The following is a 26,501-nucleotide window of genomic DNA, read 5'->3' on the forward strand; positions in this document are numbered from 1 at the left end:
AAGAACTGGTTCCAAGGTTGGGGCAGATAAGCCTGGAATATTTTGTTTTGCTGGGAAGTAAGGAATTGCTCAAAGAACAAAGGGAATACATCAGAAGGTCACAGAAGCCAGGTTAAAGGGGCTCCCACTGGCCAAATTTGGGACAATTCGAGTATCAGACTAAATGATAGTGATGGATTATAAACCAGAGTATAAAAATTTATGAGTTGATACTGATGTAAATACATAGGAAAAACTTTCTTTCAGTAGAACACCAAGCAGGAAGTATAGAAGGAATAAAGGAATGGTTTAATTAGAAAATCACCATTTATTAAATACTGTAATCAATTCAGGAAATAATCAGCAATGGATGCTAAAACAAATACAAATAAGTTTGATGAGAAAAGTGTATTTACATAATCTCAAAGTAAATCGTCACCTTTTTTTTTGTTTTGGTTTTTTTTTTTTTTTCTTGTTGTAATTGACAATAGAAACAGCAAAACATACAGCAATTCCTCAGTTTCTGTACGTACAACTCAGTGACATTGATTACATTCTTGGAGTTGTGCAGCCATTCTCACCCTCCTTTTCTGAGTTGTTCCTCCTCCGCTAGCATAAACTTACTGGCCCCTAAGCCTCCTGTCTTAGAAGTCTTTAGAGTTGCTGTTGTCAATTTGATCCCATATAGATAGATCTTAAATGAGCATAATGCCCAAGGCAGACCTTTTTACTAGTTAAGCTAAACTGTTGTTTGGTTTTAAAAAGACTTCAGGGGATATTTTTGGTTTAAAGTTTAACGATTATCTCAGAGCAGTAGTTTCGGGGATTCATCCAGCCTCCATGGTTCCAGAAGGTCTGGAGTCCACAAGAATTTGACATCTGTTCTGCCTGTTTCCCCTTTTGATCAGGTTTCTTCTATAGAATCTTTGAACAAGATTCTTTTTAATTGCAAGTGGAAAAGCAGTAACTTTACAGTTGAGAAAGTTTGCAGACACCACCTTAACCAAGGGATCAGAATTAACATCACCAGTCATGATACAAATAGACATCATGTCTCTCCTGATACGATGCGTTGTGAACGGCACAACATCTTTTGTGGTACCTCTGTTAAAAAGGCGTAACAGAGATCTAATCATGGGGGAAATACCAGACTGAAAAAATGGAAGCCACTATACACCTATCAGAAAGACCAAAATAAAAAATAGTGACAACACCAAGTGCTGGTAAGGATGCAGAGACGCTGGATCCCTCCTACATTCCCGGCAGGAATACAAAGTGGTAGAGCCACTCTAGAAAATAACCTGGCAGTTTCTTATAAAGTTAAACATAGCTTACCATATGACCCAGCAATTAGACTCAGGTATTTAATCAGACAAAAGTGAAAACTTTCGTCTCCATAAAAACTTAAACATGAAAAGGTGCCCAAATAAAATATTTTATGATTCATACAGTGGAATACTATATACCCCAGCCCATTACAGTGGTGAAAGTAAGTGTGAGCTGGAACTGCATGTCTGCGGCTGGATGATTGACCAACATGTTATGTGAAAAAGGCAAATTGCACGAGGATAAACACAGTATGATGCTATCTGTCTAAAACATGCCAAACAATACATTGTTTTGCTTGTATGTGTTTGTCTGTGTCTGTGTTTTAAATATGAGCATAAGGAGTACATGAAAATAATAAACATCGCATTTAGAATTTGCCCATCTCCTGGGCAGGGAATGCAGAGGAGATTGTGTTCAGGGTGGTGTACACAGGGGGTTATAGCTGTGCTATTTCTTATGCTAGGTACCTGTGTGTTTATTATATTATTCTTCATGTTTTATTATGTGTTTGAAATATTTTTTTTTCTGAGCAAGCATATACATTTATGTGTGTATGTGTGCTATAGGTGAAGGTTTACAGAGCAAATTAGTTCCAATTCAATAGTTTATACAAAAATTGTTCCATGACACTGGGAACAGTCCCCACAGCATGTCAGCACTCTCCCCATTGTCACTTTCACTCTGTTCCCCATTTCCATTCATCCGGTGTTCCTGCCCCTTCCTGCTTTCTCATCTTTGCTTTTGGGCATATCTTGTCCTTTTGGTCTTGTATAGATGATTGTTCTAAGAAGCACTTTCCTCACATATTTTATTGTTTTTTTAAATAGGCCTGTCTTTTATCTGGCTGAAAGATGATCTCTGGGAATAGCTTCAGTTCCAAGTTAGAAGGGTGTCTAAGGACTGTAGTCTCATTTCTCCAGTCTCTCTCAGACCAGTAACTCTGATCTTTTTTATGAATTTGAATTTTGTTCTTTCATTTTTTTTCCCAGTCTGAGAACTTCTATTGTAATCCTGTCGGTAGTGGTAGCCAGGTACCATCTAGTTCTTCTGGTCTCAGGCTGGTGGAAGCTGTGGTTCCTGTGGTCCATTAGTCCTTTGAACTAATTATTTCCTTGAGTCTTTGGTTTTCTTCACTTTCCTTTGCTCCAGACAGAAGGAAACCAATAGTTCTATCTTGGATGGCTGATCTCAAGCTTTTAAGACCCCAGACATTACTCACCAAAGTAGCATTTAGAAAGTTTTCCTTATAAACTGTGTTATGACAATTGACCTAGATGTCCCCTAAGACTATGGTCATTAGTCTTCAAGCCCAATAACTCAGTCCTGCGAGGTGTTGGGTTATGTCTAGGCTGTTTCCATGACTGTACCCTGTGTGCTCTATTATATATATGAATATACATGCAGCATATGTAAATATGTATGTAGAAATGTCTACAGCCAATATGGCTCAGGGTGTACTCCTCTAGGCCCTCCAAAACCTATTCAGCATATGTATCTACTTATGTATCCAGTCATAAATTATTGTTCATTATTACCGTCGTTGCAGGATTGTGTATGTTCGAGTGTTTTTGTCATTGCCTTTTATTCTTGTGTACCTCTCAGTGTCTTCTTTTGCTTTGGTTATGTTGTGCTGACTTCCTCCGTATTGTGTGCTGCCTCTTCCTTCACCAGAGTTAACAAGTGTCTGCTCTCTAGTTAGTGATTTTCCCTCCCTCACCCTCCCATCCCTGGTTGGTAACCATCAAAAAAATGTTTCTTTCTGTGTGTAAACCTTTTATTGACTATTTATAATAGTGGTCTCATACAATATTTGCCCTTATATAATTGACATATTTCACTCAGCGTAATGTCCTCCAAATTCATCCATATTGTAAGATGTTTCATGAATTCATTATTATTCTTTATCATTGTATAGTATTCCATTGTGTGTATATACCAGTTTGTTTATCCGTTCATCCGTTGATAGACACTTAGGTTGTTTCTATCTTTTTACTATTGTGAATAATGGTGCAGTGAATGTGAGTATGCATGTCTATTCTTGTCACAGCTCTTATTTCTCTAGGGTGTATATACCTAGGAGTGGGATTGGTGGATCATATGATATTTCTATTTCTAGCTTTTTAAGGAAGCACCATACCATTTTCCATAGTGGTGATACCATTTTACATTCCCACCAGCAGTGTGTAAGAGTTCCAGTCTCCCAGGCATTTGTTGTTTTCTGTTTTTTTTTTTTTATTTAAATCAGTGCTATAATTGCAGGGGTGAGATGGCATCTTATTTTAGTTTTGGTTTGCATCTCTTTAATGGCTAATGATCATGAGCATCTCTTTATGTGTTTGTTAGCTGCCTGAATGTCTTCTTTGGTGAAGTGTCTGTTCATGTCCTTTGCCCATTTTTTAATTGGGGTGTTTGAAATAAATGTAAAAATTGTTAACTAAAATCTTAATGAACAGAAAGACAAAAATAATTTCATGATTCCAAAATTTTAGCATGTGTGTTCCATTCATTGTTCTTCAGGCTTCCTGGTTGTTAATTTTATTATCTTTGTATTTCCTTTATTTATTTTTCCACTTTGCTTTGTTACAGGGTCTTGAATATCGAACAGCAATGGAATGCCTCCAGAAAGCAGACAGAAGGAGTTTGTTAGCTGAAATTCAAGCACTGCATGCTCAGATGAATGATAGAAAAATGACTCTGAAAAGAGAGCAAGAAAATGATCCATCAAGCCAAGGTATGTTATATGGCTCCCGTGATTATACAAAGAGGTGAAAATGTTTTCACTTTGATTCCTTTCTTATTATAATTACTCAATTAAAACACTTTTGCTCTTGGTCAAACATTTTCTCATTTTCATAACATTAAGGTGATAATCTACATTAGTTAAAAGATTGTCCGCTTGGTTTTAAACGTCTTGTTTTTAATTTAAAATCAACAGTTGCTGCCTTAATCGGGTTGTTAACCCAATAAGTTCATTAGCTTTCTTTGTTTGAAGTTCTTTCTTATACTCTTTACAAGATAACCGCTTACAAGAAAAAGAAATCCACAATGAAATTTTTTTAATTTTTATTGCACTTTAAGTGAAAGTTTACAAATCAAGTCAGTCTCTCATACAAAAAATTTATATACACCTTGCCGCGTACACCTAGTTGCCCTCCCCCTAATGAGACAACATACTCCTTCTCTCCACCCTCTATTCCCCATGTCCATTCAGCCAGTTTCTGTCTCCCTCTGCCTTCTCATCTCCCCTCCGGAGAAGAGCTGTCCACATAGTCTCATGTGTCTCCTTGAGCCAAGAAGCTCACTCCTCACCAGTATCATTTTCTATCTTATAGTCCAGTCCAATCCCTGTCTGAAGAGTTGGCTGTGGAAATGGTTCCAGTTCTGGGCTAACAGAAGGTCTGGGGACCATGACCTCCAAGATCCGTCTAGTCTCAGTCAGACCATCAAGTCCTGTCTCTTTATGAGAATTTGAGGTCTGCATCCCACTGCTCTCCTGCTCCCTCAGGGATTCCTTGCTGTGTTCTCTGTCAGGACACTGATCAGTTGTAGCCAGGCACCATCTAGTTCTTCTGGTCTGATGAAAGTATTTTTAATCCCTTTTTTATTATAAACTGTTTAACACAAAGGAAAGTGGAAAACATAAATATACAGTATGACAAATTGTTAAATGACTGTGGAATCATCACTTATGTCAAGAAGTAGAACATTGCAAGTATCCGAGAAGCCCTATTCCCAAACACACTCTACTGTATGGTAACCTAGAGATAGCCATTATTGTGAGTTCATTTGCTTTTTTTTTTTAGTTTTACTACCTATTTATAGATACCCTATGGGGCAATTCTGCTCTGTTCTGTAGGGTCACTATACTATGAGTTAGAACTGACTTGATGGTATTTAACAACAACATAAGTTTAAGTTTTTTATGTTCTTGAGCTTTATCAATCTTTTTTACTTCTCTTCATAACATTCATCCAAGTTATTGCATTTGTCTGTTAGTTCATTCAATTGTTACTGTATAAAATTCCCTTGTCCAGATATTCCACAGTTTGTATATCCATTCTGTGGTTAAACATTTGGGTTATTTCTAGTCTTTAGGTATTACAACCATTGTTGTTTTGGGCATTGTTATACAGTGTTGTCTGATGCATATATGTGCTTGAGTTTTCTGCATGTATACCTAGGAATGGAATTGCTGGGCCATGGGATGCATATGTTCATATTTATTAGATAATGTCAGACTGTTTTCCAAAGTGGTTGTATTAATTTATACATTCACTTTGCTTCACCTTTTTGCCAACAGTTGGTGTTGTCAGTTTTTTGCAGCCTGGTGGGTGTGCCAGAGTTGATTCTGACTCGTAGGAACCCTATAGGACATGGTAGAACTACCCCATAGGGTTTCCAAGGCTATAAATCTTTGTGGAAGCAGACCACTACATCTTTCTCCTGTGGAGTGGCTGATGGATTCAAACTGCTGACCTTTTGGTTAGCACGAGCACTTTGACCACTTCACCACCAAGGCTCCTTTGATGGGTGTGCAATGGATTCTTAACTGTTGTTTTAATTTACATTTCCCTAATTACTGAAGTTGTTTAGTACTTCCTCATACTATTGGCTCATTAGATTTCTGGTTTTGTGATGTGCTTGTTCAGGTGTTTTGCCCACTTTTCAATAGGGATGCCTGTTCATTCAAATTGAGCTACAGATGGAAATGATTGGAGTTTAAAGTGAAATCAAATTTTCATCCTGTCTAGTGAAAACACGGGTCTGTGTCTTCAAGTTTATCTAATAAAATGCCAGAAATCCCATGCTTTTGCAAATTTTGAAAGTTACAGTTTAGCCTCACATTTGCCATTTGTTAAACTGAAAGAGATTAAGATAATTTTAGGAAAAAACAGGTTTAAAGAGATAAATCCCTTATATATAGGCTTAATTAAAGATTGTTTTAGGGGTAACGATTTAGTATTATTCTATTTAAGTTGAATAGAACCCCACTGAAAACTTAATTAGTAGCATATAGGTTCATATTTATATGTAAAATCTTAGCCTATGTCACCTAAAAAAAATTTTTTTAAAGTCTAAATTAACAGGACCGAGTATCTTCAAAGATAATATTATTCCTGCACCCTACTGTCAGTAATATAAAGGGGATCTATTCTGATAGAATTGTTTTACTTCAAAAAAATTTTTTTCCCTCATCGTATTAGTATTACCCATTTTGGTAGAGTAGAGGAACAAAGGAATAGAGTAAAAATTAACCCATCATTCCACAATCCTAAAATAATGTTTATTGACACTTGGATAAATATGTCCTCAGACCTTTTCGGTGTGCATATATACATAAGTTCATATTTTTCACAAATAATAGAATTCTGATGCATATTTCGTAACTTCCTTTTTTCATTTAATTACTTAGGGATTTAAATTTCAGTTCATTCTCGTTGCAACAGACATGTAGCAAAGGTTTGTTTGCTTTTTAAAGGAAAAAACCATGATCCAAACTAGAGCTTGGACTTCCCACTTCTGGAGACAGAGTTATAGTAAAGTTTTGGGGACTGTCTGCAAAATGGGGGACTGAACAAAATAAGGAAACAGTGCTGATCATTGTAGTCGTAGGTACATGGATAACTCCTGCAAGTAATTTGGGTCACCGTCACAATTCATTGAAATGTTTTAGTTTGAGCTTTGGAAATTCTGAATGAACAAATAGAAATTCCTAATTATATTATTGTGTGAACTTTTAAAGGTTTTTTTTTTTTTCCTACATTTTAAGCTTGCATCCATTACATGTTCTTTTAAACTTTTATTTCCTTATATAAGTATATCTATAATTTTGAAATCTTAACTGCGTGAGGAAACTATGCATAAGGTAAATTTATATAATATTACCAACTTTTTTGACTGTTTCTTTTCACATTTGCTTTGCAATAGTCTTGTACTAACTTACAAATCACTTCTTGCTAACAAAATACTTACAGGCTGCATCAAATTTTAAATATTAATCATGTTTCATTTAGAACTTCTGGAATATAATATGCAGCAGAAGCAGTCTCAAATGCTGGAGATGCAAGTGGAACTCAGCAGTGTGAAAGATAGAGCAACAGAACTGCAGGAACAGCTGAGCTCTGAGAAGATGGTAGTTGCCGAACTGAAGAGTGAACTTGCACAAACTAAATTGGAACTTGAAACAACACTCAAGGCACAGCATAAGCACCTAAAGGAATTAGAGGCATTCAGGTGTGCCAAGCTGCCTTATTTTAACCCTATATTAGTGAAGGAATTGGAGGAATTTTGTCATAAACATTGCAAATATTATAAAAATATAACATTATACATGATGTTTAGATAGCATGAAGCTATGTTATTTATAGAAAACACTACAGTGGAAAGGAAGAAAATACTTAATGTAGTATTAGAAGAAAAAGAGACCCAAGATGCTTGGCAGGGATTGCTCTGAAGATGCGCTTAATGCTTAAACTCATGATTAGGAATCAGCATATTCTCTACTGTGGCTTCAGCTCTACTTGAGATTTGTTATTCCGTAAGTTATAAAACGTTGGCCTTTATTTTACCACCAGGTAATTCAAAGTGATATTTATGATCTCGATAGGATTTATGATTTAGGTAGCTAAAATATGGGTAGTGATTGAAGAGAAAATGCTTGCAGGAGGATAAATTTGTTGGTGTAAATACTGAATGTGTCTGCTTGCCAAGGACACATTCCAAGTAGAATCATTGTTTATTTTGAACATTTGTTTCTTACACACAAAACATGGTGCTTCCCATGGTTGGTAAAAGACAAGGGAAGATTCTTATTGACATTATTTTGTTTGCATTGGTAAATAACTAATAGTTTTACTGCTAAAAACAACTCATTTGAAATGAACCATAGTCAACAATCTTTAACCTTAACATGGTTTATACTTTTCCAATTAGCTGGCTTACAATATGCGTCAGTCTAGTGGACAGCTTTTCAGTGGAAGCTGGGATTTTTTTTCCTTAGTCAAAATAGTTTTATGAAAGTTCATTTGTCTCTCTAATTTAGGTTGGAAGTTAAAGAAAAAACAGATGAAGTACATTTGCTTAATGATACATTAGCAAGTGAACAGAAAAAATCAAGAGAACTCCAGTGGGCTCTGGAGAAAGAGAAAGCCAAATTGGGACGCAATGAAGAACGGGATAAAGAAGAACTTGAGGTACTGTTATCTTTGTCTTTAAATGGCACTGGAAAATCCAAAACAAAAGAAGAGAGAGAGTCTTGGGACACTCGTCTTTTTAAAATTTCAACCTTAGACGTTTTTATGACATACAATAAGTTTTTCATTGTGTGTTCAATACTATTGCAAATGTTATTTAAAATGTATTATATGGAAATGCTAATGGTATGATAGTTTTTTGTTTGTCTTGCTACATCCAAGCATGCAACAGACTATTTATTCTGCTACCACATATGTTTTGGTGATCCAAATTAGTGAGTACACGATTTGGTATTTAGGGAAATTATGTCAGCGTAATGCAAACATTGTATTGGTTTCTGTAACTGTTTTCTCTTAGTCAAGGGGAGCAGGCATAGTGGGAGTAGAATTACTCAGCTCTGTCCTCATCAGGAGCTTTTCTGGCAGCAGGAGCCCTAGTTGCTGTATTTTAAGGAAATGTAAAATGAGTCTCTTCACTCCAGGCACTGCCTCAGAGGGCCACACCTCAGCTTTGTATGGCTCTCAGCTCAAGACAGGTTGTGCTGCATCCTACTTGAATGGTAACCCCACTGACGCAGAGCCCCCCTTCCATCCGCATCATCCCATTGCCAGCATTTCTACCCTATTATTATTATTTTTTTTAATGTCCACTGTGATAGCCTCCAGGCATAATGAGCTGTTTATCTGGCAGGGAAATGTTATCTCCCTAAGTGCAAATTATTTTTTTATTACTACAAATTTGCATAAGTTTTAAGTAGTTTGTTCCTAGTCCTGTTTTCCCCTGTAAGCCCTGTTACTTTTAGCACATGATATTGCAAAACACAAGGCTTTTCAGGAGTTCTTGTCATGTTTTATCAGAAAGACTAATATTTTGAAAGATTATCCTTTTTAGGGGAAATATATTCTGCTTCATATTCCTCAAACAGGTGTAAGAGTAATGTTTTGGGAGGAAGTATTTAGCTTATCAATCTTTCGTGTATATTCCTTGATGACAATCCGTACTTTGTCCAAATAATTATACTCCAACCACTGAAAGGTTGGAATCGACTCAACGACAACGGGTTTGGTTTTTTGGAACCACTGAAAATTTAGGTTGATAAGCTGGATAATCAGTTCGATGTTCTGTTACCAAATATTGCCAATTTAATGTTTAAAAAAAGTACAGTTGTATACTTATAAAATTTCCTAAATTTTGTTTTCTTCTACAAGGATCTAAAATTTTCACTTGAGGGTCAGAAACAAAAGAATACTCAGCTAAATCTACTTTTGGAACAACAGAAACAACTGCTAAATGAGTCACAACAGAAGATAGAATCAGAAAGAGTGCTGTATGACACCAAGTTATCAGAAGAACGAAGTCGAAACTTAGAGCTTCAAGTACTTCTTGAGTCGGAGAAAGTTCGAATTGAGGAAATGAGAAGTACCTTGGACAGGGAACGGGAATTGCACGCACAGCTACAGAGTGATGATGATAACGGGCAGCCTCGGCCATCTGCACCCTCTGAAGACCTGCTTAAAGAGCTACAGAAACAGCTAGAGGAGAAACACAGCCGCATAGTAGAATTGTTAGACGAGACTGAGAAATATAAACTAGATTCTTTGCAAACAAGGCAGCAAATGGAAAAGGATAGGCAGGTTCACAGGAAGACTTTGCAGACAGAACAAGAGGCCAACACTGAGGGACAGAAAAAAATGCGTGAGCTCCAGTCCAAAGTGGAAGATCTTCAGCGGCAGCTGGAAGAGAAAAGGCAACAAGTTTATAAGTTAGACCTCGAAGGAAAGCGACTGCAAGGAATCATGCAAGAATTCCAGAAGCAAGAGCTAGAACGAGAAGAAAAACGAGAGAATAAAAGGATTTTGTATCACAATCTTAATGAGGTACATTGACACTTTGTTTCTTTTTTATGTTTTTTAAAAGCATATTGTAGCCCTTTCATGAAATTTTGATACTGGATTAAATTAGTTAAATAACGATGTCAAAATTATTTTAAGATGAAATCTATGGAAGTTAATTTGGAATACAGACAATAATTGTGTGAGAAAGAATGTGTGATACGCTGTTTATATTTATTGTCTTTTCCTTTTCTAAAATTGCCAGCCAACAACATGGAGTATATCCAGTGATCGAACTAGAAATTGGGTTCTTCAGCAGAAAATAGAAGGAGAAACAAAGGAATCAAGCTATCCTAAACTGATTGAAATGAATGGAGGAGGAATTGGCTGTAATCATGAATTAGAAATGATCAGACAAAAGCTGCAACGTATGGCTTCAAAACTACAGCATCTAGTTCAGAAAGCTTCTAACAGGTAAGTCTTTTCTCTGTGACCTTTGGAAATGGCTTTGTTAGGCTGGAGAGAATCTATTACTATCCGTTGCTAATAGGTAGCCCTGTGGGGAATTGAAAATTTAAAGTTAATTAATGTTTACATTGGGAGGTGATAATCTTTAATAAAGCTTATACACCTGAAAACAAATATCCTCACACCTTGACCCAAGACAAGAGCACCCCTAATATAAGGGAGAAGTGATAGATTTAAGAGATTGTTGCCTAACCTGTAATCTTTGTGCTAGTAAACGCTCCAAATTGAGAAGGTATGTTTTGACTCTGTGTCTTTTTCTTTAAGACTACAGTTTGAAACAGCAGATGATGAAGATTTCATTTGGGTTCAGGGAAATATTGATGGAATTATTATACAACTACAAAAACTAATTGGCCAGCCAGTCGAAGAGGTAGGATTTTTCTTAAGCTCTTGCCAAAGCATTGAAGGCAAAGATTTAACAGAAGCTATATTTTTTTTATATTTATATGGATCATTTGAACCTGACAGCATTTCTTCTAAAGAATTTTATTTTTATCTTTTTATTTATTTTAAATCTTAATATCAATGTTCCATTGCCCCCTCCCCCATTGAAGAAAGTAAAAGTTTGGGGGGAAATGAATTTCCATTATCATTATTCCATAATTGCACTGACCGTTTATTGTATTATTATATTACAAGACCAAGCTTCTTGAGAGAGTAGTTTGTACCCACTGCTGCCACCTGCACACCTCCCATCCACCCTCCTTCATCACGTTTATCTTCACCACTCCATGACACTGCCCTCAGGATGCTACCAGTGCCTTCCCAACTGACTAATCTGGTGAACCTTTTCAGTCCTTGTCTTTCTTGACTTTTCTGTAGCATTTGACACTTCTGACTTCTTCCTTCTTAAAACCCTCTTTTTCTTTGTGTCAGTGTTCTCTCATTTATCCTAATTCTTTCCTTAGTTGCCTTTACCTGTGCCTCTTCTTCCTATTGCCATCCATTTTTTTCCCTAACTCTCACTATGAAAGCTCGTCCATCCCTACAGCCTAAGCTCTCACTAAGTTTATTTACTGAACAACAAGGACATATATTGAGTATCTACTATGTGCCAAGTACTATATTAGGTTCTGGGGATATAGTGAACAAAACAGATAAACTCACCCTATGGAGCTTACATTCTAGTGAACTGTGGTTCTAGTCTATACTTTCAGTTAGTTAGTAGGCATGTTTCCCTGGGAAAATGTACCCCACAGGGACCTTATAGGCATGCTCCAGACTTTCTCCTTCCTGCCTTATACCCACATTTCTACCTGTAGCCCTGATCATGGCCATGGTATCTCCCAGTTTAGAGAGCTAGAAGTCATCATAGGCTCCCTTCCTGCACCCTTACACATCCAGGCAGTCACTAAGTCCTGTGCCTTCTGCCTACTAAATATCTGTCACAGCTCTCCTTTATTCTACAACCTTTCTCATGGCCTTCATTCAGGCCTCTGACATTTCTCACCTGGACTATGGCAACAACCTACTGATGTGTCTCCCAGATGCAGGATCTGTCTTCCCTAACTTAATTGCACACTTCTCCCAGAGTAATCTAACACATACATTTTGTTCGTGGCATGCTTCTGCCTAAAGCCCTTCATGGCTCCCCATTGCCTACAGTTGGGTCTCTTATCCATTGAGTGAAGGCAGCCTTTACTCTGCTCTTAACAAGCAACTTGTAGTTCTCCCTAAAAGTAACACACTCTTAGTCAGGTCTTGGTGCTATACACATGCTGTTCCTTTGGTTTAATATACCTTTTCCTCTCTTCTTTTCTGTCTGGTAAATCCCTGCTTATTATTTAAGACTCAACTCAAGCATCACATCTTTATGAAATCTGTTGTTGTCAGTGCCTGTCTACATTTTATGTACATCATTCATATACATTTGTGTTTATATGACCTTATGCCATTTTTATTTTTCTTTTCTAGCCTGGTTTAATTTCCCCAAATACTACCTGTGGCTCACTGACTGAAAGACTACTGAGACAAAATGCTGAGCTGACAGGACATATCAGCCAACTGACTGAAGAAAAGAATGATTTAAGGAACATGGTTATGAAACTGGAAGAGCAGATCAAGTGGTATCGACAGACAGGAGCTGGTAGAGATTATGTATGTCTGTTTTTAGCGTGTCTACATATTAGAAGTAATGTAAAGTTATAATTCCTGTTATCTCATTTTAACTTTTAACCCTGATAATATGAAAAACATCAAGTATGTGATTCTTAGTGGGATCTGTGGAAATTCTTTAGGGATGGCAATAATAAAATCAACAGCTGTAACTTATGGCAGCCTTCTGTGTATCAGACTCTGGGTTCTGTAAATATGGAACCTCTAATCCACATGCAGCCTTGCACATGAGAAAGCTGAACTGAAGCCAGTAGTCGGACCAAGCTCAGTTTGTCTCTGAAGCCAAGTATTTTGCTATATGTGAATCAACGGCAGACATGTGTTAAGAAGTGTTTAGTGTTAAGCATTATAAAGCCCTAGAAATGTTCAAATGTGAATCCTGACTTTTCAGTTATTTATCAGTTATGGTGTTCATGACTCACAGTGAAAAATGCCATTAAATTACATATTTCACTGTAGTAAACTACTCTGGAAATTTATTTAAAATTTTTTCCATTTTAAAAAAGCTGTAAAATAAATTGCTTCTGTAAGCACCCAGTATAAAGATAGGACAGACCTATAGGACCACCTTACAGTCAGATACACCCATGCAGCTTCTGTTGTGATCCACTTACACGTGTACATGTTGGTGTTGCTTTTTCTGCACTTTTCTAGTGCACTCTTTCAGGTACAAGCTCAGCATTTGGACCCAGATAGGCCAGCTATTAAGTCTCTTGCCTTTTTAGTTCAAAGCTCTGCTAAATCTGAACATCTTCTGTAAGGCCAGGCTTTCACAAGGATGTGTGCTTATAAAGCTAATCTGTGTGGCAGGGGACCGTATACTTAAAGCTATTCTTTAATGTCAGTTGATACTGATTTTTCCTTTCTCTGAGGTTGGAAAGCTCAGATTTCTATAACCACTTTAGAAATACCCTTAATATGTTTAATTTAGACCTCCCCCCCCCAAAAAAAAATTGCACTTAAAAATCATGAAAGTAAGGCTCTGGTCTCTGCAGTCTTCTAGGTTTTCACTCAGTAGTGGTGCCAATATTGATAGCATTATTGCTTCTGAAAAAGAAATCTGGAACAGAGAAAAGTTGGCTCTCCAAAAATCCTTGAAAAGGGCAGAAGCCGAAGTGTACAAACTGAAAGCCGAACTGAGAAATGAAGCTTTACTTCAAAATCTGAGCCCTGATTCTGAGCATGCGACTTTGAAGGTAGGAGGTATCTTCTCTCTAAACATACGTCACAGTTGTTCCTCTGTTTTTGTCTTGTTTCGTATCTCATTGACGTTAGTTGAGCAGAGTAAGGAAATTTAGGCGGTGCTCAGGCTATATTGCTAGGTCTCTTTATTCAGCCTGTGTGTCTTAAGTGCGGGTCTGTTGCTGGTCATAAAAGGTTTATGGAGAGGCGTGCCCGGGACTGGGACCAGATTATGCCCCATTAATGATCACAGTCACAGCACCTTGGGTCCTTAGTCCTACTCCCCACAGTCTCTTAAAAGGAGAAAAAAAATCCACATTGAAAACTTAGATTAGTGACCCCAATAATAAACTTGCTCTGTACAATTAAAAAAAAAAAAAAACTCAGATGATAATAGAATGACAAAAAATATTTGCGTAAACCTGATGAATAGGGGCCAAAATTCAAAATAAACTAAAAGCATAACCAAAACTGTGAGAAAAAGACAGTGCTTTATTTAGTTGAACACTTTTATTGAAGATGGACTGCTTCTGTTATAGTGGGCGTTCACTTGATGTAGACCACACGATGTTTCAAGAGCATGATATATTCAAACCTGTACTTTAAAATCATGTTATATGGGGATTATATTGAGGTCAGAGACATTCTGCACGTAGCATGATGTCTACGGCATTGTGGGTGCTCAGTAAACACTTCAGATGAACAAATGAATTAATACTGTCATGGGAATTGATAGACTTCTGTCAGTGACAGAGGGCAGGGTCTCATGACTCATTATCTTGGAGATTTCTGGCTTATATCCAAAAGGACTTCATGGAGTAGCTGTGGACTTTTGTTGTTAGGGGCCATCGAGTCGGTTCTGGCTCATAGCATCCCTGTGTAAACATAACCAAACACTGCCCTGTCCTCACCATTCTCACAATCATTGTTATACTTGAGCCCGTTGTTGGAGCCACTGTGTCAATCCATCTGTTGAGGGTTTTCCTCTTTTCCACTGACTCTCTACTTTACCAAGCATGATGTTCTTCTCCAGGGACTGATCCCTCCTGACAACATGTCCAAAGTATATGAGACGCAGTCTAACCATCCCTGCTTCTAAGGAGCATTCTGGTTGTACTTCTTCCAAGACAGATTTGTTCGTTCTTTTGGCAGTCCGTGATATATTCAATATTCTTCGCCAACACCACAGTTCAGAGGTGTCAATTCTTCCTCAGTCTTCCTTATTCATCGTGATTTTCTGAAGCTACTCTTAAAACTCTCGAATCTTCAGGATTGTTCCAGGGACTCAGAACCCACCTTCTAAGTGTTTGCAAGGGTCCATAAAAAAAATTAAAAAAATAAAAAATAAATTTTTTTTTTTTTTTTGTAATAGGTAGTTATGGGAGAAAGATGTGGTAGTCTGCTTCTGTAAACATTCACAGCCTTGGAAACCCTATGGAGCAGTTCTGTTCTGTCCTATAGGGTTGCTATGAGTCAAGTATTGACAGCAACAGGTATAGTAGGTAGGTGGTTCAAAAATCAAATCTAGTCTACCAGGATGTGTGTTTGTTTTTAATTTGGATTGAATTGACACAGTCCTTGATCCACTCCTGCTGTTTTATACTCTACCACCCATTTTACTCAGTTATGTTATTTGTGTGACCAAACACACATGGGTTTGCAACCTCAGATTTAGAGTTTGAGCCAGTGTAGAGAAGCCCTGGACAGCTGCTCTGCGCTGACCCAAACTCGATAAATCTAGTCTTTCTGCTGTCAAAGGCTAAATGCTGAGCATGTCACCTAGTGGTAGATTGAAGATTTAAGGTTTAGTATCTTAGTCCTGTATTATGTCTCCCAGGCCTCACCAAGGACCATTTAAACAGAAAAACCTCTAAAACCAGTTTCTTTTACTCTTTAATAAACGATTTTCAAATCAGTGGAAGACCATTATAGTTTGGTATTAGCCATTATAGTAAAAGCTCTCTATAGAAAAAGCAGGGCTGTATTTTTTTTTTTTTATGTCTAAGCTTCCATAAAATAACTCTTCCAGAATCACTAGTATCTTTTTGCTTCACTTCCTTTCTTAGAAAGGCAGTCTCTCTGTCATGTGATGGAGAGCCATTGGGCGAATTTATGTGATACTCTGGTTATCTTTCAGGGCCACAAATACACACCACTTCTTTTCTGGATTCTGAGAGAATAGTTTGAATGACTTCTTAATAATGTCTTTATATTCCTGCCTTCTTTAATCAGAGAATTTATGGTAAATACCTGAGGGCAGAAAGTTTCCGGAAAGCTCTGATTTATCAGAAGAAATATCTGCTGCTGTTACTGGGTGGGTTCCAAGAATGTGAAGATGCCACCCTGGCCCTGCTTGCCCGGATGGGAGGGCAGCCGGCCTTCACGGATCTAGAGGTAATCACCAACCGTCCAAAGGGCTTCACCAGGTTCCGGTCTGCTGTCAGAGTGTCCATTGCAATTTCAAGGTAAAATGCTCGAAAGAGAATGCATTTTAATCAATTCACTAAAAGGATGAGGCTTTTTTTAATCCTCTCCCTGTTTTCTTGCTTGTTGTACTCTGTATTCATGTAGTGTGAGAAATTTGCCATTTTTGCTTATTTTGCGATCTTATTTTTCTAGGGGTTCATCCTTTTAGCAGGTATACTTTATGTTGTACTTTATAAACCCTATGAAGAGGTATAGGCAGCTGGTGACTCAGATTCAGCGATGGCACATCCAGTCTGGATTGCCTTTTTTAAAAGTATATAGTATGAGCTCATATCTAGCTCAGACATGTAAATAAAAGAGATAATAAAAGGGAAAAATGATTTTTAAAGACCCTTCCTTAGGCTGACATACACTCATTTTCTTCACTACTACAACAATCCACTTTTGGGACTGAGCCCTGGAAAGCCCTTGGCCTGAGTGCGTTCATGTCAGAGATTAGCCTAAGGACACTGAACTCTGCTAGCGGTCTTGTCATTCTCTCTCTAGTAGTTCCAAGCTAGAATGTAGTCTAAGTAGGAACTCCGGACTCATTCTATATAGGTAGTAGAAATGAAACCAAGACTCAAACTACCTGAATACCTGGCCCACTGCAGCCCTCTGACTTGGTCTGTGCCCAGACACAGGCTTCTTTCTTTATCTACCCCCACCCCTCCCTTTTATTTTGGTAGGAGCCAGCTAGTCTCTTATATGTGTGTGTGTATGTATACACACAGACACATATACACATACATATGTGTGTGTGTGTGTATATACATATATATAGTTATTTTCCTTTGAAAAATACGATGCAGAATTTTTTAAACTGGAAGCTGTCTAAAATCACCTAGTCCAGGATCTTATTTACAGATGAGGTAACTGAGGCAGGTAGAGGTCCCAATGCCATTGGTGATAGAGCTAGGACAGTAAGCCAGGTCTCCTGAGTCCTGGTCATGCTGGCTCTCTAGCAGGAGCTCAGGTTTTATCTTCTTGATGGTTTTAGGCCCTCCCTGCTTCCACTACTCTACCTTGTAGTCTCCAGGTTCCAGTTCCTCCTTCCTTATCTTTCATTTCAAGATAAGTGCTAGGAGATGCATTGTTGAAAAAGACGTGATGCTTGCTTACATTCTAGCCGGGAACACCCCCCACAGGCACATAACTTAGAAGACAATAAATGGGAGTCCCAGGAGTTGGCCAGTAATTTTGATGAGAGGAATTTGGAAAGGATCCATCAAAGCAGCTCGGTGTAGAAGTTGCCCTTGAGGACTTTTTCACTCTACTACCCTGTGTCCTTGTCCTCTAAATATACGCATTGTATTTTGACCCTCCTAAAACTAACTGGGCCTTGAAACTGATTGATATTAAGAAAACAAAACTAGTACTCCAAAAAGCTCCTGGGGTCAGGGTGGGACAGCACCATTGGCTGGTGGCACCACCACCCTTGCTCCACTGGAACCCACTGGCATTCACCCCTGCTCACACAGCCTCATCCCTCCTCCAGCTTTCCCTGCATTGGCTCACTTTTATCAAATTAAGGATCTTTTCTTTCTCTTTCTACCTCATCTGCCTCTTACTCTCTATTCTTTTCATTATTTCTCTCCCTTCTTTGTCCATCCACTTTTCTCCTCTCTACTTTTGCTCTTTTTCTCCTGTGCCCAAATCCTGATGCTAACAACACAAGAGACCTCTGGTGCCACTTGAGGAGGGGAACCTGAAGCGCTGTGCCAGTGGATTTTGCCATAAGCGAGGGGCATTTGCATAGTTTTGGGTTAGACGGTCATGTAATTATACTGAAATCTATGTTCATATATAAATGTATGGCTTGGTTTTTGTGGGAAATGTATATCATCTTTATATTGTAGATGTTTTGTGAAATTTCATCTTGGGATCTTTTTTAGAATGAAATTTTTGGTTCGGCGATGGCATCGAGTCACAGGTTCTGGCTCTATCAACATTAACAGGGATGGCTTTGGACTGAATCCAGGTGAAGTCAAAATAGCATCTTTTTCCTACATTTGTGATTCTCTAAAATCTGCATGTGTAATACCTGTCCAGATAATATATTCTAGAACCTGTGGTGTCCAAAGATAGAGCCCTTCCTTATAACTAACAATCTGGTGACTTACGCAGTTTGAAAGAGAATAATAATAGGAGATCTTTATGGTACACTCACTCAGTACTAGGCCTATTCTCACTTTATAGAAGAGTAAACCGAGGCATGGGAAGCCTGTCATTTACCCCAGATTACCCAGTGGTGGCACTGAGATAGTGCCCTGGCAGACCAGCTCCAGAGCCCACATCCTTATGACTGCATTTAAGGCTTATTCAAAATAGGATTACTGTTAACACGTTATGTGGAGGAGTTACAGTTTGAAATTCTCAAGATTTAACAATACTTAGATAGGTTTCTGAGTTTACCAGTGGGCTGCTTAATAATGCTAACAGTTAAAGCCCCTTCTCTTCACACCTGCCTTAATTAGAAGTGACAACAAAATGAACATTAGGGCTTGACCATTTCAGGCCTAAGGAAGAAGTCAGAGGCAGGGAGCACATAAAGACGCAGCGTAACTGCTGTGAATTGGTAGTAAACTGCCTGCACAGAGCCTACCAGTAGCTGAGCAGCAGAGAAAGGATAAACACACTCGGTGCCCTAAGCAGTTGGGCTTTTGAAATATGCATCCTAACACTGCAGTATTAAATAACAGCTGAAATTTATACCACATTGAGTTCTGTGTTTTATTAAGAGAGAGCAAATTTTGATTTCAAGTTTTTTCAGACAAATGTAGTAGAGTGATAAAAGGGTTTGGTTACATTGGACTAGTATTTTTAATCCACACCATCTTTTTGCCTCAAATCACACACATCAGACACCCTTCACCTCTCATCTAGTTATAATTAAACGGCCTTTTAAAAAGAAAAGATTCCAATAGTTTACTTTCTTTGAGGAGTGAAACCAAAAACCAAACCCATTGCTGTCATGTTGATTCCAACTCATAGCGACCCTATAGGACAGAGTAGAACTGCCCATAGGGTTTCCATAAGGAGTGGCTGGTGGATTCGAACTGCCTATGTTTTGATTAGCAGCTGAACGCTTAACCACCACATCACCAGGGCTGTGAGTAGTTCTAGGTTATTAGAAAGATTCATATTCAAAGGTAAACAAAATGATACTCAAACACCAAATTTTTGGTTGTACTGTTGTTTCTCTCCTTCGCAAGAATAACTGAAACTCCCATTGCTGTCAAGTCAGTTTCGACTCATAGTAACCCCAGAGGACAGAGTAGAACTGCCCCACAGGGTTTCCAAGGCCGTAAACCTTTTCAGAAGCAGATTTATATTCTTTCTCCCACAAAGCAGCTGGTGGGTTGGAACCACTGATTTTTCAGTTAGCCTGGCATTTAACTACTGCCACCACCAAGGCTTCTTAAGAATAATTGAAAATGACCATAATTAGAGATAAGTTAGTGTATAAAAACCAGTTGCTGTTGATTGTGATTCCTGGCGACCTCATATGTGTCAGAGTAGAACTGTGCTCCAAAGGGTTTTCAGTGGTCTTTTTTCATAGGTGCCTCTGGGTGGTCTCAAACCTCCAGCCTTTCAGTTAGCAGCCAAGTGTATTAACTGTTTGTACCACCCAGGGCCTGCTAGTTGAATATAAAGTATACAGAATAGTAGTCTTTTGTGCCCTTATCTGTTTTGTAGAAATTTTTCAAGGGCATGGTATTTTTTTTCTTTACAAGGTACATTTTGGATTACTTTAGGTGCTGAAAAGACTGATCCATTTTATCATTCTTCTGGTGGTCTGGAGCTATATGGAGAACCGAGACACACTACATATCGTGCAAGATCAGATCTGGACTATCCTAGGTCTCCTTTACCTTTTCAAAATAGGTAAGAATTTGATAAAACCTGCTTTGAGTAGTTAACTGTATTAATATTTAACAGAGAAAGATGATATCGTGAGGGCTTTGGCATCTCTGCACTGAGATAGCAAGACATAATTTTAGTTATATATAATTTATATAATCTAAGGCTCAGTTGGAAAGAGTTTTTTCATTTGTAACTGGTTTCCCAGGACATAGAAAATAGAGCTGACGGATTAGGTAGTCAATAAAGTATTATATGCTGTGGTTTGACAATGGAAAAAATATTAACTGAAAATGATAGTCTCTGGCCATTATGAAAAAAACTCTTTTCAGTCTGTATGACAAGACACATTCAACATCTGTTGAGGACCTCTGCAACAAGCACTGTACTGGGGCATTTTTAGGAATACTTAGTAGCCTCTTTGAATTATGTTTTTTCATTTAAACCTCTCAAACTCAAAAGCACAAGGGATATAAATTAGGCAGTGTATAAGGGGCTTGCCTTTCAGGGGTCATTGGTGGGGGTAGGTTGGTAACTTACTTGCATTGTTTTGGGCTAATGTGGTTTCACGTACACATTTTTAATCCCATAGGTACCCAGGCCTTCCAGCTGATTTAAATCCTGGTTCCCTAGCATGTTCTCAGCTTCAGAATTATGATCCTGACAGAGCCCTGACAGACTATATCACTCGGCTAGAGGCACTGCAAAGGCGACTGGGAACTGTACAGTCAGGTGCGTTCAGTTTAAACAGAGTGCTAGACCCAGAACTCTCCTTCCTCTTTTGGAAAATCCTTGACCCTCCTTGTTAGGATAATCAAATCTTCCAGTTTGATGCTTGAGTTACCAGGCTAGTCCAAGCTTAAACTCTGTGTTAACAGAGAAACTGATTGAGGAATTTAAGTAATTTTAAGTCACAACATGATTTACCACCCTTGATTCCACTCCACCCCCCAAAAGGAATTCCTTACTGTCTTCACTCAGCAGGTTGATAAGATAAAATCCACAATGGGTACCAATGTGAAAAGTACTCTGACGCTACCCTTTGTTATCGAGTAGCCATCAAGTCGATTCCAACTCACAGTGACCCTATCGGACAGAGTAGAACTACTCCATAGGGTTTCCAAGGAGCAGCTGGTGGATTCAAACTGCTGACCTTTTGGTTAGCAGCCGAACGCTTAACCACTGCACCACCAGGGCTCCAGAAAGCTGTAAGGCATACAAATAAGGGGTGGGGAGATAAGGACAAGCAATTACTTTAAGCATTTAATACAGTCATCATCAATACTTCTACATGTGCTACTATGTATGATAAAAAAAACCCATCCCATTCAAAAGACTTTGTAAGATTGACCTTTTAATTTTCTCTTTGCTGCAACACACAAAAAATTAATACTTAATAGAGGTTGATCCCCTGGTATAGGAAAACCTCTGCCTCCCTTCAGTTCACTCAAAGACTTTGAATCATTTTAATGCTTTAATCATTTTAAAGCTCTAAGTCAGCTTTTATATTTTGTTTGTACTTTTATTAAAGACCTTCTTTTTTTCTACTCGTCAAACAAATTACGGGCTAATAATAGGTTGTTTTAAGTTAGTAGTTTATCTCTTCACTCAAGAAATGATTTGTTTAATCCAGCTAATTTATAGGAAACTTACTATCATGGTTGGCTTTCATTGGCTGGTTTGGTTTGGTTCGATTTATGGGGCTGGGGTTTTGTTTTGACCATCCAGATTTCAGAGGACCCAGATTTTGAAGGCCAGAAGATTTATCAAGAGGAAGGAGGTATATAGAACATTCATTCACCCTACAGGGCACTTAAAGAAAATCTTAATGTTAGCGCCACTTACCTTACTATGGAGCCAGCCACAGTGACTTTTAAATATATATCCAAAGTATCCTCTAAAAATCAGTATACGAAAGAATGAGACTTTTTAAGGGGGAAGAAAAGGTGTTTTTAAAATAGTAATAGTAATCTCCTGCCCTGAGTGAACTAGTCATAGTCAGCCTGGTGTGAGTAGCCATCTAATTTGAAATCATTTAAATACCCTGCTTTTCTTTCACAGGTTCAACTGCTCAGTTTCATGCTGGCATGAGAAGATAATCCTCTGAAAACATCACCAATCGGAGTGATTTTAAACAAATTCCCTTTTGTAAATCAGTGGTTCTTCTGCGTTTTTGTATTGTGAATATTCAATGGGACCAACAGGAACACAGCTTATGATTGTATGCAAATCACTTGCCAGCACATGAAAACAAACTGGAATTTGTATATATAAGCATTGTGTATGTATTCATGCACAATAATCATTAAATTACCTGTATATTTGTGGAATGCTAATTTAAACTATTAAGTTATAAAACCTTGTGTATTTATCAAATGGGTGAAAAGATTAAACTTTTGTGCGTTATGATACTGCTGAATGTGTAGCTTGAGGTGTCCTGCACTTTTCTTAAAAGGCTACTGAAGTTACATGTTTCTGCCTAATATATTTGCTACTGGTGATGCAGACAGAAAATATCACTTGTAGAGACCTATTTTTGTATAATGGTAGAAGTTTTGAATTTTATGGGGTATTTTGTCAAGTACTGAAATAAAAATTACTTCACCATTTTAACCACTGTACATTTGAACCTTCATTTTCAACTGAGCCATAATTCTTGGTACATATCCTCTCAATTGCTTGTCTCGGGTATATGGGACTTATGGATTCAGAAAGAAAGCTGTCCTGATCTTAGAATTAGGTACTCTTGGGGTTTTTCTCCTCCTTTCATTGGGCAAAAAAGTTTTCCATGTTCCTTTGTATCAACCTTACATCTACCTATAGTTTTTATAAAGCTATATAGTATTTTCATGATTACCATATTTTTATGCAGATAACACGCACCTTCTGCGTTTGTTGGCCAGCCGCATCCTTGTCCCACGAGGCACCCTCACAAAAGCCTCCACGGCAGTCCCCTTCCATGTGTTACTGTAAAAAAACTTAGCATAGTGCACTTACAAAAATACCTTGCAGGGGGAGGGCACAGCCAGCAAACAAAACAGAAGGTTTGCATTATTTGGATTAAAATATGGTAATACATATTTATTATGTCAGTGTTACTTGTGTTTCTCATGTCCAAAGATGTGTCCTTACTAAGCCATGGCCCACTAAGATGCAGAAATCATTTAATGTAAAGAACCTTAGATTTTCTTTTTTTAAAATAATCTTAAATTTTATTACCTGTGGAGCAGCACAGTCAAGAAATATTCCTGCTGTCCAAACCAAATTTCAGATTGGGAAGCTCTCACAAGGATACTGTATTACAAATCTCAATATTATTCTTATCTAGAGTCCTCCCTAATAACATAGTAACTCATTAAAATAACAAGGACAATGTTTGATGCTTCTATCCAGAGGATTTTGTCTTGTCATTTGATGTTTTATGATTTATACCACCACAGTCAGGCCAGGATAGCAAGTTATGCATTCTTGGAGATTCCGAATTACCTAACTTTTTCATATTAGCAGCTAGATTCCAATCAGGGGAGATCTAAAAATAGCAGAGTTATCCTAAGCAATTAGCTGAAGGCTTGTGGATAAAGCCTTTTCTCAGCTAGCATGGCTAGCAAGGCTCCTTTGCTCTAGGAGAGAAGCGAGAAAGGAGCAGACAGACAAGTGAGCTGACCGATATGTGTTCATTGTTAGTCCTCCTCTTTTTAGGCCCCTAAGTAATCAACTTCATGGCAATGGGTTTGGTTTTTTTTTTTTTTTTTTTGCAGTCTTAAACTTGTTCATGCTTCTTAGTAATTTGTGATTAAAAATTAAATCCTTTAAGACAAACTATTCAGTAAACATAAACTAGCCTCAGGTTCTTATTTTATACCGTGACCACTTTACAGTCTGCTGAAATTATGGACACCTTCTCAAAATAATGTTTGCAAATACATAAAATATATAGGATTGTGAAGGAAGCAAATTTATAGAAACAGTTGTCTTATAAACAATCATTGCAAAGTAGTGGTGAAAGCGAGATACTGCAAGAGATCTGGAGCATTGGCAATATAGTACGGAAATGCTCTGTGATTTCTGCTGACGGAATCACGGGTACTGCTAATGCCATTAGGGTTCGTTGTCTACAGTCGTAAATAAACTCAGCCGCTGCTGTCCAGTTGATTCTGACTCATAGCTACCCCACAGGGTTTCCAAGGCTGTAAATTTTTACAGAAGCAGACTGCCACATCTTTCTCCTGTGGAGCAGCTGGTGGGTCTGAACTGCCAGCCTTTGTGTTAACAGCCAAGTGCTTTAACCACTGCACCACTAGGGCTCATCAGTCATAATTAAAGGGAATACTAAACTGTCATTAGAAATTAGTAAAAATAAAGATGAATTTCTTTCCTATCCAAGTTCCTGGATTCCCTGAATTCTACCTATTAAAGCACATAGTTTAGAGTTGTGAATAAAAAAAAAAAACCCAAACCCATTGTTGTCGAGTTGATTCCAACTCATAGCAACCCTAAAGGTCAGAGTAAAATTGCCCCATAGAGTTTCCAAGGAGCACCTGGTGGATTTGAACTGCCGACCTTTTGGTTAGCAGCCATAGCTCTTAACCACTACTCCAGATTTGTGAATACAGTGTATTTTTTTCCAAGAGAATTTTAATATGAAAAACTGTCCAAAGCAGATTTTGCCTTCACAATAGAGTTTAACATGTGTCCTCCAGCCTCCTTGACCATAAACAGACCTGTAATATATTTAAGGGAAAAATATTTTGGCCTTGTCTAGTAAAAACAGGAACCCTGGTGGTGCACTGGTTAAGAGCTCAGGCTGCTAACCAAAAGGTCAGCAGTCCAAATTCACCAGCTGCTCCTTGGAAACCCTATGGAGCAGTTCTACTCTATCCTATAGGGTTGCTGTGAGTCAGAATTGACTCGACTGCAATGGGTTTGGGTTTTTTGGTAGTAAAAACAGGCTATGTGGTCAAATTGTAGGATCTCATAGGCACCAGTTTTAATTAAGTTGATTCTTGAACACAGGCTTTACACAAGGTGACCAACGATACTACTACCAAGGACCCTGCTGCTTATGTCGATAGCCTTTAACTTTATCCCAATGCCAGAGTTCCCTGATCTCAGATTTTATATTTAAGGGGAAAAAGGCTTGTTAACCTAAATTAAGCTTTAATTAACAGAACTAGTAATGGAAACATTCCTAACTGGAGTCTGGGGAGGAAGCAAGAAACAACCTTGATTCAAAGAAGAGAAAAAGATTATCAAGATTGTACCCTGAGGACCATGGTCTCAGGAACATCTAGCTCAATTGGCATAACATAGTTTATAAAGAAAATGTTCTACATTCTACTTTGGTGAGTAGCGTCTGGGGTCTTAAAAGCCTACAAGCAGCCACCTAGGATACTCTACTGGTCTCACCCCTTCAGGAGCAAGGACGAATGAAGAAAACTAAAGATACAAGGGAAAGATTAGTCCAAAGGACTAATGGACCACATCTACCACAGCCCCACCGGACTGAGTCCAGCACAACTAGATGGTACCCAGCTACCACCACTGACTGCTCTGACAGGGATCACAATAGAGGGTCCCAGACAGAGCTGGAGAAAAACAGAACTTCTAACTCAAAAAGAAAGACCAGACTTGCTGGCCTGACAGAGACTGGAGAAACCCTGAGAGTATGGCCCCTGGACACCCTCAACTCAGTAATGAAGTGACTCCTGAGATTCACCCTTCAGTCAAAGATTGGACAGGCCCATAAAACAAGACTAAAGGGGCACACCAGCCGTGGGGCAAGGAGTAAGAAGGCAGGAGGGGACAGGAAAGCTGGTAATAGGGCACCCAAGGTTGAGAAGGGAGAGTGTTGATAGGTTGTGGGGTTGTTAACCAATGTCATAAAACAATAAGTGTACTAACTGTTTAATGAGAAACTAGTTCGTTCTGTAAATATTCATCTAAGGTACAATAAAAAAAAAAAAAAATACCCCCTAAGGAGTTTATTTTGGATTTCCATACAGACATGACTTT

The 26,501-nt window shown here is 38.2% G+C and overlaps 1 protein-coding gene across 8 annotated transcripts in view; it reads left to right on the forward strand.

The window, feature by feature from the left end:
- AKAP9 (A-kinase anchoring protein 9) overlaps nucleotides 1-26,422 on the forward strand; it is a 157,714-nt gene extending 131,292 nt beyond the window's left edge. For 5 of the 8 annotated variants that reach the window (XM_049893999.1, XM_049894004.1, XM_049894001.1 and 2 more), the window contains 13 exons: nucleotides 3,895-4,039; nucleotides 7,323-7,542; nucleotides 8,351-8,501; nucleotides 9,711-10,379; nucleotides 10,600-10,808; nucleotides 11,127-11,232; nucleotides 12,777-12,959; nucleotides 13,973-14,173; nucleotides 16,392-16,624; nucleotides 18,521-18,606; nucleotides 20,363-20,513; nucleotides 21,082-21,221; nucleotides 22,551-26,418. In XM_049893999.1, the coding sequence (XP_049749956.1) occupies nucleotides 3,895-4,039; nucleotides 7,323-7,542; nucleotides 8,351-8,501; nucleotides 9,711-10,379; nucleotides 10,600-10,808; nucleotides 11,127-11,232; nucleotides 12,777-12,959; nucleotides 13,973-14,173; nucleotides 16,392-16,624; nucleotides 18,521-18,606; nucleotides 20,363-20,513; nucleotides 21,082-21,221; nucleotides 22,551-22,588 (2,532 nt within the window). In that variant the 3' untranslated portion in view covers nucleotides 22,589-26,418. Of the gene's footprint in view, nucleotides 1-3,894; nucleotides 4,040-7,322; nucleotides 7,543-8,350; nucleotides 8,502-9,710; nucleotides 10,380-10,599; nucleotides 10,809-11,126; nucleotides 11,233-12,776; nucleotides 12,960-13,972; nucleotides 14,174-16,391; nucleotides 16,625-18,520; nucleotides 18,607-20,362; nucleotides 20,514-21,081; nucleotides 21,222-22,550 lie in introns of all 8 variants that reach the window. The other 3 variants (XM_049894000.1, XM_049894003.1, XM_049894006.1) reach the window with 2 other exon arrangements.
- Nucleotides 26,423-26,501: the final 79 nt, after the last annotated feature.

This window comes from Elephas maximus, chromosome 8, assembly GCF_024166365.1.
Source record: "Elephas maximus indicus isolate mEleMax1 chromosome 8, mEleMax1 primary haplotype, whole genome shotgun sequence".
Lineage (NCBI taxonomy): Eukaryota > Metazoa > Chordata > Mammalia > Proboscidea > Elephantidae > Elephas > Elephas maximus.